General features: G+C 42.3%; 1 protein-coding gene across 1 annotated transcript in view; it reads left to right on the forward strand.

Moving 5' to 3' along the window:
• Positions 1–12,504, forward strand: part of DHRSX (dehydrogenase/reductase X-linked) — a 161,335-nt gene that overhangs the window by 107,509 nt on the left and 41,322 nt on the right. The window contains exon 6 of the mRNA XM_062514947.1: positions 7,839–8,046. Within this exon, the coding sequence (XP_062370931.1) occupies positions 7,839–8,046 (208 nt within the window). The remainder of the gene's footprint in view (positions 1–7,838; positions 8,047–12,504) is intronic.

Genomic DNA, 12,504 nt, shown 5'->3' on the forward strand with positions numbered 1-12,504 from the left:
GCTGCAGGTTTTTGACCCATTTGCTTTTATGTCTTGAATGTGAACGTTTTATCAGTGGAAGACAGATATAAAATTCAGCTATTGATGGATTAGGAAACCCAACTGATTCTACTTAAGTGCATGGAACATTTGCCATTGGCTTTTCTGAAAGGCAGGAGTGAGCCATGTTTTATTTTTACTTAATCCTTTCATAGCTTTTAGGTAAAAATATTACACTAATTGCAAACTGAAATATTTTGCTTCTGAGAGAATATCCTATTGAATTAGAAAGCTGTGACTGACTTTCCTATTTTCTGATTGTGAGTGGGCTGACTCACCATTGTGCCAACTCAAATAACCAAACAGTTACTGAGCATATTTTTAGGAAACAAAGGGTTGTTTTTTTTTTCAACCAGACCTAATTAGGAATGCTCTGATTTATTTTAATATAAAATCAAAACCTTGGTTATGGAATGTATTTACTTTTTTTAACTGATACATTTTCCAAGGAACTACCTTGTGCTATGTTCATAAATATTAGTGTGACACTGATTCAGAATGTGAATCTGTTCTTGTGGAGCTATTACAGCCAGTTCAGTTATGTTCTGAACCTACCAAGATGTGATTGTTGTTCTAACACCCCTTGAATGTGGATGCTTTCCATTTTTTTCCTTTTCTTTTCTCTAAATTACTGAAAAACTAAGAACTTGGTTTTTTACTGGAAAGACTCATTGCTTTATCTTCTTTGATGCAGCTAATACAGTGTGCTTCTCCCTTGTGAACATTATAGATGGGTCTGAGAGCACCAGCAGAAGACATTACTCAGCTCCTTACTACTTAGCCAAGCTTTTAGTGTTTGGGCTAAGAGTTTCCATGCCAAGTATTTACCTTAGGCTGACTTTTTTTTTTTTTCCTTTATTTTATTTTGTAATACCAGATGAAACAGTCTATCTGTTTCCAGCAACAATAAGACAAACATCTTAGGAGTTTGTTTTTTGGTTTTTTTTTTTTAATGTCAAAAATTATGTCAAGGTTTTTAATAAAGGCTGTGGTATTATCACACAGATTGGAATTGAATTGAACTGAATTGAATTGAATGCAGACAAGATCTTGTCTTTGTGTCAGTGGTGGCTGCATCTTTTGTCACATATGGAATATTCCCCTGATGGGTCAACTCAGAAGCTTGCTAAGCACTGCACTTTGTAAGCCACCTTTTATGTGTTCCTCACTGAATATTTTGCCCATATCAAGCATGTCCTGAGTCGAGCCTGAGCAGGTCTTTCTGCCCAAATCACAGCCCTGAGCTGTAGTGGGAGGTGCTGTGTGCAGATGAATGCACCAGCGCTGAGACTGGGCACCAGCATCCCATGTGCTCTTCCTCTGCTTCTTGCCTCCTCTTGCCTCTGATCTTGGTGGAGGTGGGCACTGGGTCTCACTTCAGGCTCCTCCAGTCTCTCCACTCTCCAGACTGGTGGCCTCAGTCTTCTCTGATCTCTGTAACAAGTTTCTGTCCCATGAAAAATAGACTGTGAAGAGTTGATGGGTGGGAGGAACAGGTCCGTTAGTTTGGAACCATCAGGATGACATAAAGCTTGATTGCAAAACATTTGAATTTCCTCATTAAAAGGCTTTTGTAGGGAATTAAACTATGAACATAGCATGTATTCTTGTTAAATATCAGAAAAATAAGAGAACAAGTACAGAGGTAGAGCTGAGGTGGGTAGTGAGGACAAGGAGAGTCATTAGGTATGTCTGAACTGTTGGACATGTCTCAGTAAGAGGTTGGAAATGCTTAGACACCATATAATTCATATAATAAGGATTGAGTCCTTAACCTTGAGGACTGTAGTCTCTGTTGGATACTATGTGATCGAATCTTTTATCTATGAGGACAGTCTTGACTGTTTTCTTACTTTCAAGTTTACCGATGTTTAACAGAGGTGGGAATTATCGCTCCTGCTGAAGGGACTTGAACCTCTCTTCTGCCTGCTCACCCACCTCCATGTAACTTGCACAAAGAGAATTTAACTTAGTCACAGCTGGTTGACACTGAAATGGGAATGGGGAAGCTGGGAGGAGCCTCATAGCCAGAGGTTGTGGCTCCATCAGGAAACAAGCCTCAGGAGCGAGGGGAGGGTGAGCCAGGCGTGTGACAGGCAGATGCCTGCAGGGTGCAGAGTGATGTGGGATTGACACAAAGGAGCTACGATGGCTGGGTAAGAGAATTGGGGTGAGGGAACTTTGCAGGGAAGCAGAGAGGTAGATGGAGCTGATATTCATGTCTGGGGCTGAACCTCTCCCGTCTTCCTGAACACATACAGTTCCTTGATAAGATCAGCATGGGATCACTGGATTGTGTGGCTAAGGGAGGAGGGGAGGCTGGGAATCAGAACACTGTCTTAGGTTCATCATGGCCATGCATTTTGGCTGGCACAGGGAGTTTTGGAAGCTGTCAGGAAAGGTAATCAGAAAAGGCAATGGGTGGTGCATAATATCTTGGGAGAAGGGAGCAGGAAGTGAGAGCTCATGGGAACTTGTTCAGTGCTGGAGCAGAGTCTTGGGCAGACTGCTGTGGAGAAGTTGTCCTGGGATGAGGCAGGAGAGACCTGATCCTCTGGAGATGGTTCTTCTCCACAACCCTAGGCTCAGTCCCTTGTCGTTTATCAAACCTGTTTTCACAGTTGCCAGTACCTTCCAGGAAAGGTCCATGCACAGGACATTATTCCAGCCCTGATGCCAGGCAGACTAACAGGTGTCTTTGCATCTCCCCAAGGGTCAAATGCATTGGTGTGGTATGGATGACACACAGTCATCCAGGTGTCACTGTTATGCCATGGGGTAAAAGTTCTTGCTTTGCTTCATTTTCCTCCCATTTGGCTTTGGAAAATTGCATACACACATAAAAAAAGCTCCAAAAGACATTAGGAAATGTAAGAGTCTAAGCTCCCTCTGGGGAGACTGGAAGTAAGACAATAGCATTGGAAAGCTGCACCAAGTTTCATGCACGCTTTTGTGTTTTTCTTCTAAACTGTTCAGATTTTTACCTTTTCAGTTCTCATACGCTGTTAATCTGGCTTCTGTGTGTGGTCCTGTTGAGCTCAGAACACTTTCCTGGGATACCAATAGGCATGTGGCATACCTTAGCTCTAGATTCTGGGTTAGGGATGTGGCTTAATGAGCAGCTATGTCACAGTTTTTACAGCAGTGCTGTAAATTCACTGTTCTTCAGCCCAGACGAGGCAGTAAGAAGCAGTACCTGTAGGAAGCAGTCATGTGGGCACAGCTGTGCCTCCAGTAAGCACTTCTGGGGGCAATTGTTACAATAAAGCATTGCATGTTCTCATTGCTCACTAGCCAGGAGAGACCCACAGGGCAGGAGTACTCTGGGATTGCACAGCCAGGTGGAACAAGCAAGCAGGTATTGGGCGGCCCAGCCAGGGAATGCTGCTCTATGGAGGTGAGGAGTGGGCTATACTATTTTACGTGTAGATACACCTTCTGTAGAGGTGTTTTGTTGCATGGGTGTGCAGAACAGAGCAGTTCTGACATTCTGTGAAGTGGGGTGGGTTGCCCCATGTGGCTGAACTTGTGGGATTGGAAATGCTGCTAAAGGCATCAGCTAAGACAGTGCAAAGCCTGTACAGAGCCAGGGCTTTGTGCTTTTACTGGAAGTAACTGTCTCCTATTTTTTCCCCTTCAGAACGTTTTTGGTACAATATGTATCTCTTCCTTGTAAATGGCAGGAATTGGGTGAATGTGATTATGAAGGTTCATCTCCTGCTGTGAAGATGTTATGTGTAAGTGTTTGTGGCTGACCTATGGCTTTATCTGCCCAGCCTTTGGCTGTCTGGAGATAAAAGAACTTGTGTAAAGGGGGTCTGCCTCCATACCCTCTTCAGCAAACCTGGCTGGGAAGGCAGACATTTTGTTCTGTGTGTGAAAAAGAGATTTTAAATTTTTCTTTTACAGTTATTTGAGAGAACTGACTTTTAAAAACTCCAAGTAGCTCACTGTAAATAAATCCAGATGAGGGAAATACTTGTATTTTTACAGCTCTTAAAACAAATTTTAAAATGGAAATGAAGGACATCTTTGCAGTGGGAGGTATGGGAGTTAGAGCAATATTTATCATCATCTGCAGTATGAGATGGCATAGTGCAAATTCTCCTGTATAATTCAATAAAAATGGGGTATGTCTGACCTATAATATTTACAACTATCCTAAAATTTTTTGTTATGCTGCATGCAGTGTCAGATCAATTTTGTTCTTTAAATTACATAGGATGGATCAGAAACCAAGAGTTTCATTACAAACTTTTATAGAAAATCACCATAAATTCCTGCTTACAAAGATAGCTCACTTGATGTGTATTCATTCTTTGAGTGAGAAATATGATTATTGCCTAGTCATAGTATTAAAAAGAAAATAATTTTTGTTATTCATTATAGCTAATTAAAAGTGTGTGTAATTTGAACATATTACAATAAATACAGAACTGTAGCACACTGGAATGTATTACTATATCTATAAGAACAGTTGTTCAGCATAGTTTTGAAGAAAAAATATTTTCCTTATTCTAATTTATTTCTACCTCTGCAAAATCACACTTCCATGTTTTGTTTAGTCAGTTTTTTGTTCCCATACCATCAGTCTTTTTGCCAGAATATTTCAGCAACAGCTAATCAATTGCGAAGTAGAAGCTTATGTTCAGTTTACTTATTAATTAATTTTTTGTGCCATGATGTTATCAGTGCTATTTTAAAACTGAATCTCTTGGAGACAATCCAGCTAAATCACAGGGAAAAACATAAAAGGTTATATCAGAACTGAGGTGTTTGACATTAATGGTTTGTGTGCTGCCACTTCAAATTTCACAAACACTCTGAAAAAAATATAATTTATAATTTTAATATATAAATTTTAAATATTAAAATTATATACATATATGTATATTTTCTATGCATATATAACATGTATATAAAATATTGATAATTAAAATTAGAAATATATGGAATTGTTTGGATTCCATACTGGAAGAATAAGCAAAATTATTCTTAGTTTACAGTTAAAAGATGAGACATTTGTTAATATTTCAAGTAGTACTGGACAAATTCAAAGAATTAAAAGTAGAACCAGCTTTCATTTTTGAGTTAACATTTGGGACCCTTAAGTAAAGCTGAGGATGTTTCTGGACAAGGGAAAATCAATAGCATGCCACTTTTAATATTTACTGACTGTTAGGTAGTTAATAATTTAAAAAAGAGAGCTTGCTGTTACACTTACAAGGTTTTCCCTTTTGTTAAGGAAGGAGACAGGTTCAGTTGCCTGTTGGGCAACTTTGTATGTTCACTTTTAGTGAATTAGAAATGGCTTTTCCTCAAATAAGAGAAGCTGCCCTCAGACTACAGGGCAATATTTTTTTTGACAGCCTTGATATGAACTACCTGAAAGATGAGAGCCTTTAAAAAAACCAAAAAAAGTCTTTCAAAGGTGTTTTGGCTTAATATTATTTGAGCAGTTCTTGAATACAAAAAGGGTAGCATCAGACGCAGGCAGAGGTGATTGTGCCTACTCAAGGACTTGACCAGAATTTCTACTCAGGGGATGCTCTTGAAGAATGAACCAAAGAATATTGGGGAGTGTGTATCTTTACAGTTGTGCATTGTGTAAATGAAATTTTTTTCTGTCTCCTATCTGAGGTCAGATCTGGTTGTTTTTTTTTTTTTTTTTTTTTTTTTTTTTTTTTTTTTGGTTGTTGTTTGTTTTTTTTTTGCTTCCAGGATGTACATTGCAGATGGTGAAGACTAATTGGGGTGGAGGGCAAAGCCTCTATGTGTTCTTGAAATCCTGTGCCTCTCTGGAGGTCGAGGGTGAAGTTGCTGTGGCACAGGCATCCTCGGGGCTAATGTGAGCCTTGGCAGCCTCCCTGTGTTTGCCTGCTGGTCATGAAGCAAAGCTGAACGGCTGTAGCAGCTGCCTAACATGCTTCTCTCAGGACAAATTTCTCCATCCCTCCCTCTGACTTAACCAACAGAAGTGTGTCCGTGCATGGAGGGGTCCAATATCGAGCCCTGCAGCAATCCCAGCAGATGCAGAAGCAGCATTTGACATGCAGATCAGCCTTGCTGTGCCAGGGCTCTTTTATATTGGCTGCCTTTCTTGGACTTGTACTTTACCTGTGTTGCTGCAAACAGAACTCTGACAAACTGTTTCTTTTTTCCTTTTCCAAGTGTCAGAGATTTGGAGGGCACGATGGCCTCAGAGATATGTAAATAATTTCCTTGTACTAGCCCTGGTGCTCAGAGATGCAGCAATGTTTTCATCTGCCCTCCAACAGCTCATGCTGAGTTCTGTCTAAAACTTGCAGTGTAGCAGGCTGAGACTTGGTCTGGGAATCTGGGGTTTGTTCCATCTCCAAGCCATTCCCATCCTTTCCTTCTTCCCAGAAAGCAAGAAAAAGTCACAGCTGGCTTGTGTCACATTTGTCCCTAGCCTCCACACCAGTTCTCAGTCCCAGCCACTGTTACAGATGTGATTATACACAGTTTACAGCAGTTATTGACATAAGGAGATGCCAATCAGGGCTTTTGTGGAGCCTCATCATGTAACTTGTGTTTCTTTCACTGTGCCACCAGTCAGCATCACTCATGTTCAGTCTTAAGTTCTCCATTTGCAGGTATGCTATGTTCCACCCAAACCTTTTGTTTTCTCTGTGGTAGGAAGCCACAGGTGAATCCGTATGGGTGTTTGCCGTACTAAAAAAAGGCCCCAAAAATATGTCTCCTTTGGCCCAAGAAGCATTAGCAAAGCAGGACTGTGGGTGGCAGGAGCCCCCAAAGTAGCGATGTAGATGTGCAGCATGCACAAGTTAAAAAGGCCATTTTATGTGTCATCATCAGGTCAGACTGACATCAGGAAATGGGGTGTTAAAGGCTTTTTAGTGGACACATGAAGTAGCATGAGGATTGAGCTGATACTCTGTCATGTCTTGTGTGCAGAGGCGGCCTTTCTGCTGTATCATATTTATGGGTGTTAGAGAGAAGCATCCTATAACAGGATTCTCCATGAGTTATGTCCATCTACATTTAAATGACAAAGGTCACATTCACTTGTACAGTAATTAGACTTTAATAAAATAAGAATAATTTATAGCATTCAAGTCTGTGCTATAACTGAGCAGGGTAGCTATCCCTCACAAAGCCTCAATACATGATATAATTTATGCATGAGCTCAGAATTCTCTGCAAGATGCTGAAATCAACATTGCATGTTGGGTATGTGGATACTTATTTTAGACACTGAGTTTGAAAATTGTGGTTTGTGGAAATTGATGCAAAAATATTGCCAAAATAAGAATTGAAAACCCAATTTCAATATGCAGCTGCTTATAAGCATGGCAATTAAGATATATTGGGTAAATTTACTACATCTGTTCTCACCCACACCAGTGAGACAGAAGTTGCAGATTTCAGATGTAGACTCACCAGAGCTTTAAACTCCAGCCAGGAGAAAGCTGTCTGGGAGAGCAGCTCTGCTGCTTAGCCTGGTCTTTGATGGAGGGAATGGTGTTGGGATAGCCCAGTTCCCACCTCCTGAAAACACTTTTCACAAATGAACTCACAGTCCTGCAGGTAGGGAGGGAGAGTCAGTCAACACGCTATTTGGATAAAGAAAACGAAGTGGGGGTTTAGAGGTTTTTCTTGTCAAGGATCAATCAGTGTCGACTTTACATGCCATCACCAGTCACTCACTGCTCTAAATGCTGTGTTTACCCTCTGCAGCAGGAGATCCCTACTCCTTCTAGCTTGCTGCTCCTCTGAAATAAATCAACAGATTTTACCTCTAATTTTCCCTCCAGCTGGGGTGATGCTGGTCCCTGAAAGGAAGACGGAGGATGGGTTTGAGGAGCACTTCGGCTTGAACTACTTGGGACACTTCCTGTTGACAAACCTCCTCCTGGATACGCTGAAGCAATCAGGAACGCACAGTCACAACGCTAGGATCATCACTGTCTCATCAGCCACCCATTATGTAGGCAAATTGCACCTAAACGACTTACAAAGCAGGTACGGATCCCCTTTTGGTATTCACTGATCTCTAGTAATCGTGTGCAGATTAAACTACAAGAGAATTGTTACTGACTACTGAATGAGGTGGGGGTTGCCTTTTCTTTTTTTTTTTAACACAGTATGTGGTGCTTCTCAAGCACTTGCTTAATATATTTAATATTTGATCAAAGCTTGCAGCCTTGAGCCAAAGGTACAAATAATTTATAAATTCTGAACGGCGTCTTTTATTCTGGACTTTGAAAACCTCACTTTGCTTTCTGATGCTTATACTGCGGTGATGTTTGTGGTGCTTGCAGCGCCTGCACTCGCCACTACCTAACTAGGGAGACGCTCCGTACCGGGATGCTTTGAAATGGCTTGGGTGGATGCTAATAGCTGTCATCCCCAGGAGGATGAGTGCTGCTGCCCTCGGAAGAGCTGGGACAGCCGCCTGTGGCTGCTCAGGGATGCTGGCTGGGTTCCGGGGGGCAGCTCGCCCTTCCTGCCCAGCTGCTGTGCCAGCCCTCTGCTGCCAGCTGCTCCTTCCTGCCCGGCAGCTCCCTCTGCCTCTGGCTGCTCTGCTCCTGACATCCCAGCCTCCTCACAGCCCTGCTCCAGCTTCCCCCACCCACCCCGGCCCCAGGCTGTGGCAACCTGCCTGTCCTTGTCCCTGTCCCTGGTCCTTGCCCTCTCACATATCAGCCTGGCCATCCACTGCCAGCCCTACGCCCCGGCTCGTGTACTTGTCACCCCCGTGCTTCCCCAAGAGCTTGTCGAGATCCAGCTGGTGGCCGCCCTGGGTTTCTAATCCAGTAAAATGGGTTTAAATGCATGGATGGCGTCTGACCTCCTGCTTTCATTTAGGAAAACTGTGGATGAATGGCTGTGGGATATTTCTAACATTAGGAAGACATCAAATGATGCGGTGAAGGTCTCTGATAGCATACAGGAGCTGCGTGGAGTGGTTTAGTTAGCAGAGGGACGGGCAGGGGAACTGAGATAAATGTCAAAATTTCCCCATGCAGTCATGCGTGGCAATTCGGTGCTTACTAACAGGCTTAAGGGGAGCCTGCCTTCTCCTGGGCTCCAGAGAGCTTCTGCCTGCCTGCATGCAGCCACTCTGACTTCTGTGTCACTTCCATGAAAATCTGACTCCATCCTTTGACAGGGAATTCAGCAGGTGATCAGAGGTACCTGGCCCAAGGTTTCATTTCTGAACAAAGACTGAAATTAGAGGGCTGGGCTGTTTCCACTGCAGACATTTTACATATGAATGCTGCATTAGGCATGTCAAACTTCTGATTACATACTATGGCATCAGTTTTATTGCAAGTCATTGTTTAATCCTCTGCAGGGTAGTCACAATTTAATCTCTTGCTTGTAAAACAACTAGAGGAAATTACCCTTCCTCTTCACTTGATGTATATATTCATTGTTTCTGATGGGCATGTGCTGGTTGGCACCATGCAAGGGGGCTAAGGGGATTAGTATTTCTTTGGGCTAAAATGTGAAATGCAGAATTAAATGTGACTGTCCTGTGTTTCTAGATAACAGTAGTTTCCTTGATTATAGCAAGGCCTTGTACTGTGCCTCTCTAATTTAGGATCATCCCTATCTTTGGTTGATCATTATTAGCTCACATTTTAAAGGAACCAGAAATGTTTCAGTTTGGAAAGCTATGGTTGAGTAAGAACATGACTAGTCTGACTTAAAAAAATAATAATACACCGGTGAGATTTACCTGCAGCTTTGGTGTCCTTTACATTTCCACATTATTCATGTAAGAAAGGCCATAAAGGATGACAGACTCTGACTGATTTTGCATACTCATTCCCACACAGATGTTCTGAATCACTCAGGGGCAGCAGTGGTGCCTGCACATATGCACACTGGTGAAACCTAGAGTGGGCTGTAAATTCAGGTCCAAACCTTTCCTTGGTTCAGGTGTAAAAAGATGCTGCTGGGTATTTTTTTTAGCCTAATTGCCAATAAGCTCCCACTCAGGCAAATAGTTTGAGATCACCATAAATAGTGCTGCAAAAACCAGAGAGATCACTTGTGTGTTTGAATGTGTCCCTACAGTGTGAGCAGGAGGTTTAGCAGGAGGGCTGTTTGGGGGTGTCATACCCAGGCATTGCCCACTCCACAGGGCCCTGGAGATGCCTCATGATTCAGAGCAACATTTAAGAGCTTTAATGGATGTGGTAAATACACCCATGGTAAACAGTTTCCTGGTGATGCCATGTCTCATTTTTGCTGCTTGTGTGAAAAAAAAATATATTCTTTATTTTTCCCCTCTATTTTGAGTTGCACCAGTTGGCCATAATTCATTTTATGACTTGGGTGTATGTTCCCAGATTGGCTGGCAGTCCTAAGCTAGCAGGAAAGCAGCAAAACCATCTGGAATCATTCTTGGAGAAAAGGGGGGCTGTACTCTGTGCTGGGAAAATTACTGCTGGCAGCAGGCTGACTTGTTTACCATACTCTTGACCCATTATTCTTAGATGCTAGCTGGACTAGTGTCCTGGCTAGAGGTGAGTGACAGTATGGGAGCAGGGATTCATCCATCAAGCATGGCAGAGAAGGAAAGGCAGAAGACTTGACTTAGAGGCAGTAAGCTGAGGTTCAGTTCTCTGCTTTACCACAGACTTTTCTATGGAATCCTTCTCCCACCCAGAAGACTCAGGGATGGCAGTCACATTTGTGGCCATTTCTCCACATTGCTTGCACTTGCTGCTGAGAGATCTGATCTGAAACCAGACATCATCCATATCAGTGACCACAGGGAAACTGCATAACAAATAATTGTTGGAAGACCTGTACCATGAACATTTAAATGAAGCTTGTGTTACTTCCTCCATGTTTCCACTTTGGATTTTTTGCTGCCATCTTACCAACCATTTATCCCATGTTGCTCTGGTTAGGTCTTTTCAGTGGGATGGTTAATTCAGTCTTTTTACATTTTACATTTTTTCCTTCCTTTGTTGTCTGTTACTTCATGCTTGCCTGCTTCTTCATCTGTGTCTTTTGAGCTTTTTCTTTTTGAATTGCCTTTTCCCTCCCTCTTTTTTTTTTTGAGGCTGTCTTCTTTCTATCTACCAGTTTATCTCCTCCTCTCCATTTATCTTCCTCTTATCTTTTGCCCCCTAGCCCCTCTCCTCCCTATGAATGCCATTTCTCCCCCTTCCTGCCCCTCCTCTTCAGACACACACACACACCAGTGGAAGAGACATGGTATGGGTACATAAAGGCAGGATAGAGCTTGTTCCAAGCAGGCAGGGCACGGCTTGTTTCATGTGTGTTATTGAAAATGCAAACGCACATGCACAGGAACACTGACTGTTCTCCCAGCTCTTTTGCTGAAGGATATATATGAAGAACATCAAACGCCTTTGTGGTCGTTTAGATCCAGACCATTTTCAACAGCAATCACACGAGTCGACAAGGGGATCCCTAAGGCAAATCATTCTCCTTCATCCCTACTTTGAACACAACTGTTTTCAGGGAGGTGAAAGTTTAAGAGAAACACAACCTATATGCGAGCATTTCCACAGAGGAGATTTTGGCAATTGCATGTAGAGGGGAGTACACTGTGTGCTCCAGCAGCACAGCTAGCATGGCCTTCTTTCCTCTTTTGCCTGCCTTAAATAATGCTTTCTAAATTGAGAGGAGACAAAAAAAGTATGGTCATGAGAGAATATGGCTGTGTGGTTTTTGCAAAAGCTTGAAGAATAATCTACCATCCACGTGGGTTGAGATAAGCTTGAGCAGTGCACTGGAGTTCATGGTACTCTTTCAGGACTGAGGTGTAGGACATTTCTTTGAGTGCTCTACCTACCAAAGTAAGAAGGTATTTTTAGGAAAATAAAAGGAGAAAAGACTGTATTCTTTTTCCCAGGCTGTGGATCACACTTGACTATGTTCGCTTCCCAGGGGTTAGCATCTTTTTGTGTTCTGTCTAGCTTTTTCTCCATGACTAACTATTCCTTTCATCATCTTCTCTTTTTGCATACCAAATGGGCCCTGTAGTGCTGTGAATCACAGATCTATGAACTCCCCAGCCACAGTAACACAGCTCCTTTTCTGGTTCACATCTCTTGTATATTCAAGAACAGTTAGTCACATATTTCTGCTCCCTTTCCTTTGCTCTCCAATTGCAGAAGAAGCTGATTTTTTTTTAAACTCTCCAAGCTGAATATAATATATTAGATATAATTTCTGTATTTTTCCCTGTAGCCCTAGTGCATGAATCATGTCAGAGACAATAGAAGTTAAATGAAAAGAATTTCAAAATTCCCAGCTGCCACATGTGTGTCCTAGCTGGTGTAAAATAGGATAAACAGCTCTGCCTGAGACCTGGGAAGATTCTGGAGGGACCAGGCAGCTCCAGTTCATCTCCTCTGTTAGACAGTTCATAAGGAACTGTAATAGGAAGTGTTAGGTACTGATGGCAAAGTGTCTGGAGGTTACCTGTTC

The sequence above is a fragment of the Cinclus cinclus genome, chromosome 2, assembly GCF_963662255.1.
Source record: "Cinclus cinclus chromosome 2, bCinCin1.1, whole genome shotgun sequence".
Lineage (NCBI taxonomy): Eukaryota > Metazoa > Chordata > Aves > Passeriformes > Cinclidae > Cinclus > Cinclus cinclus.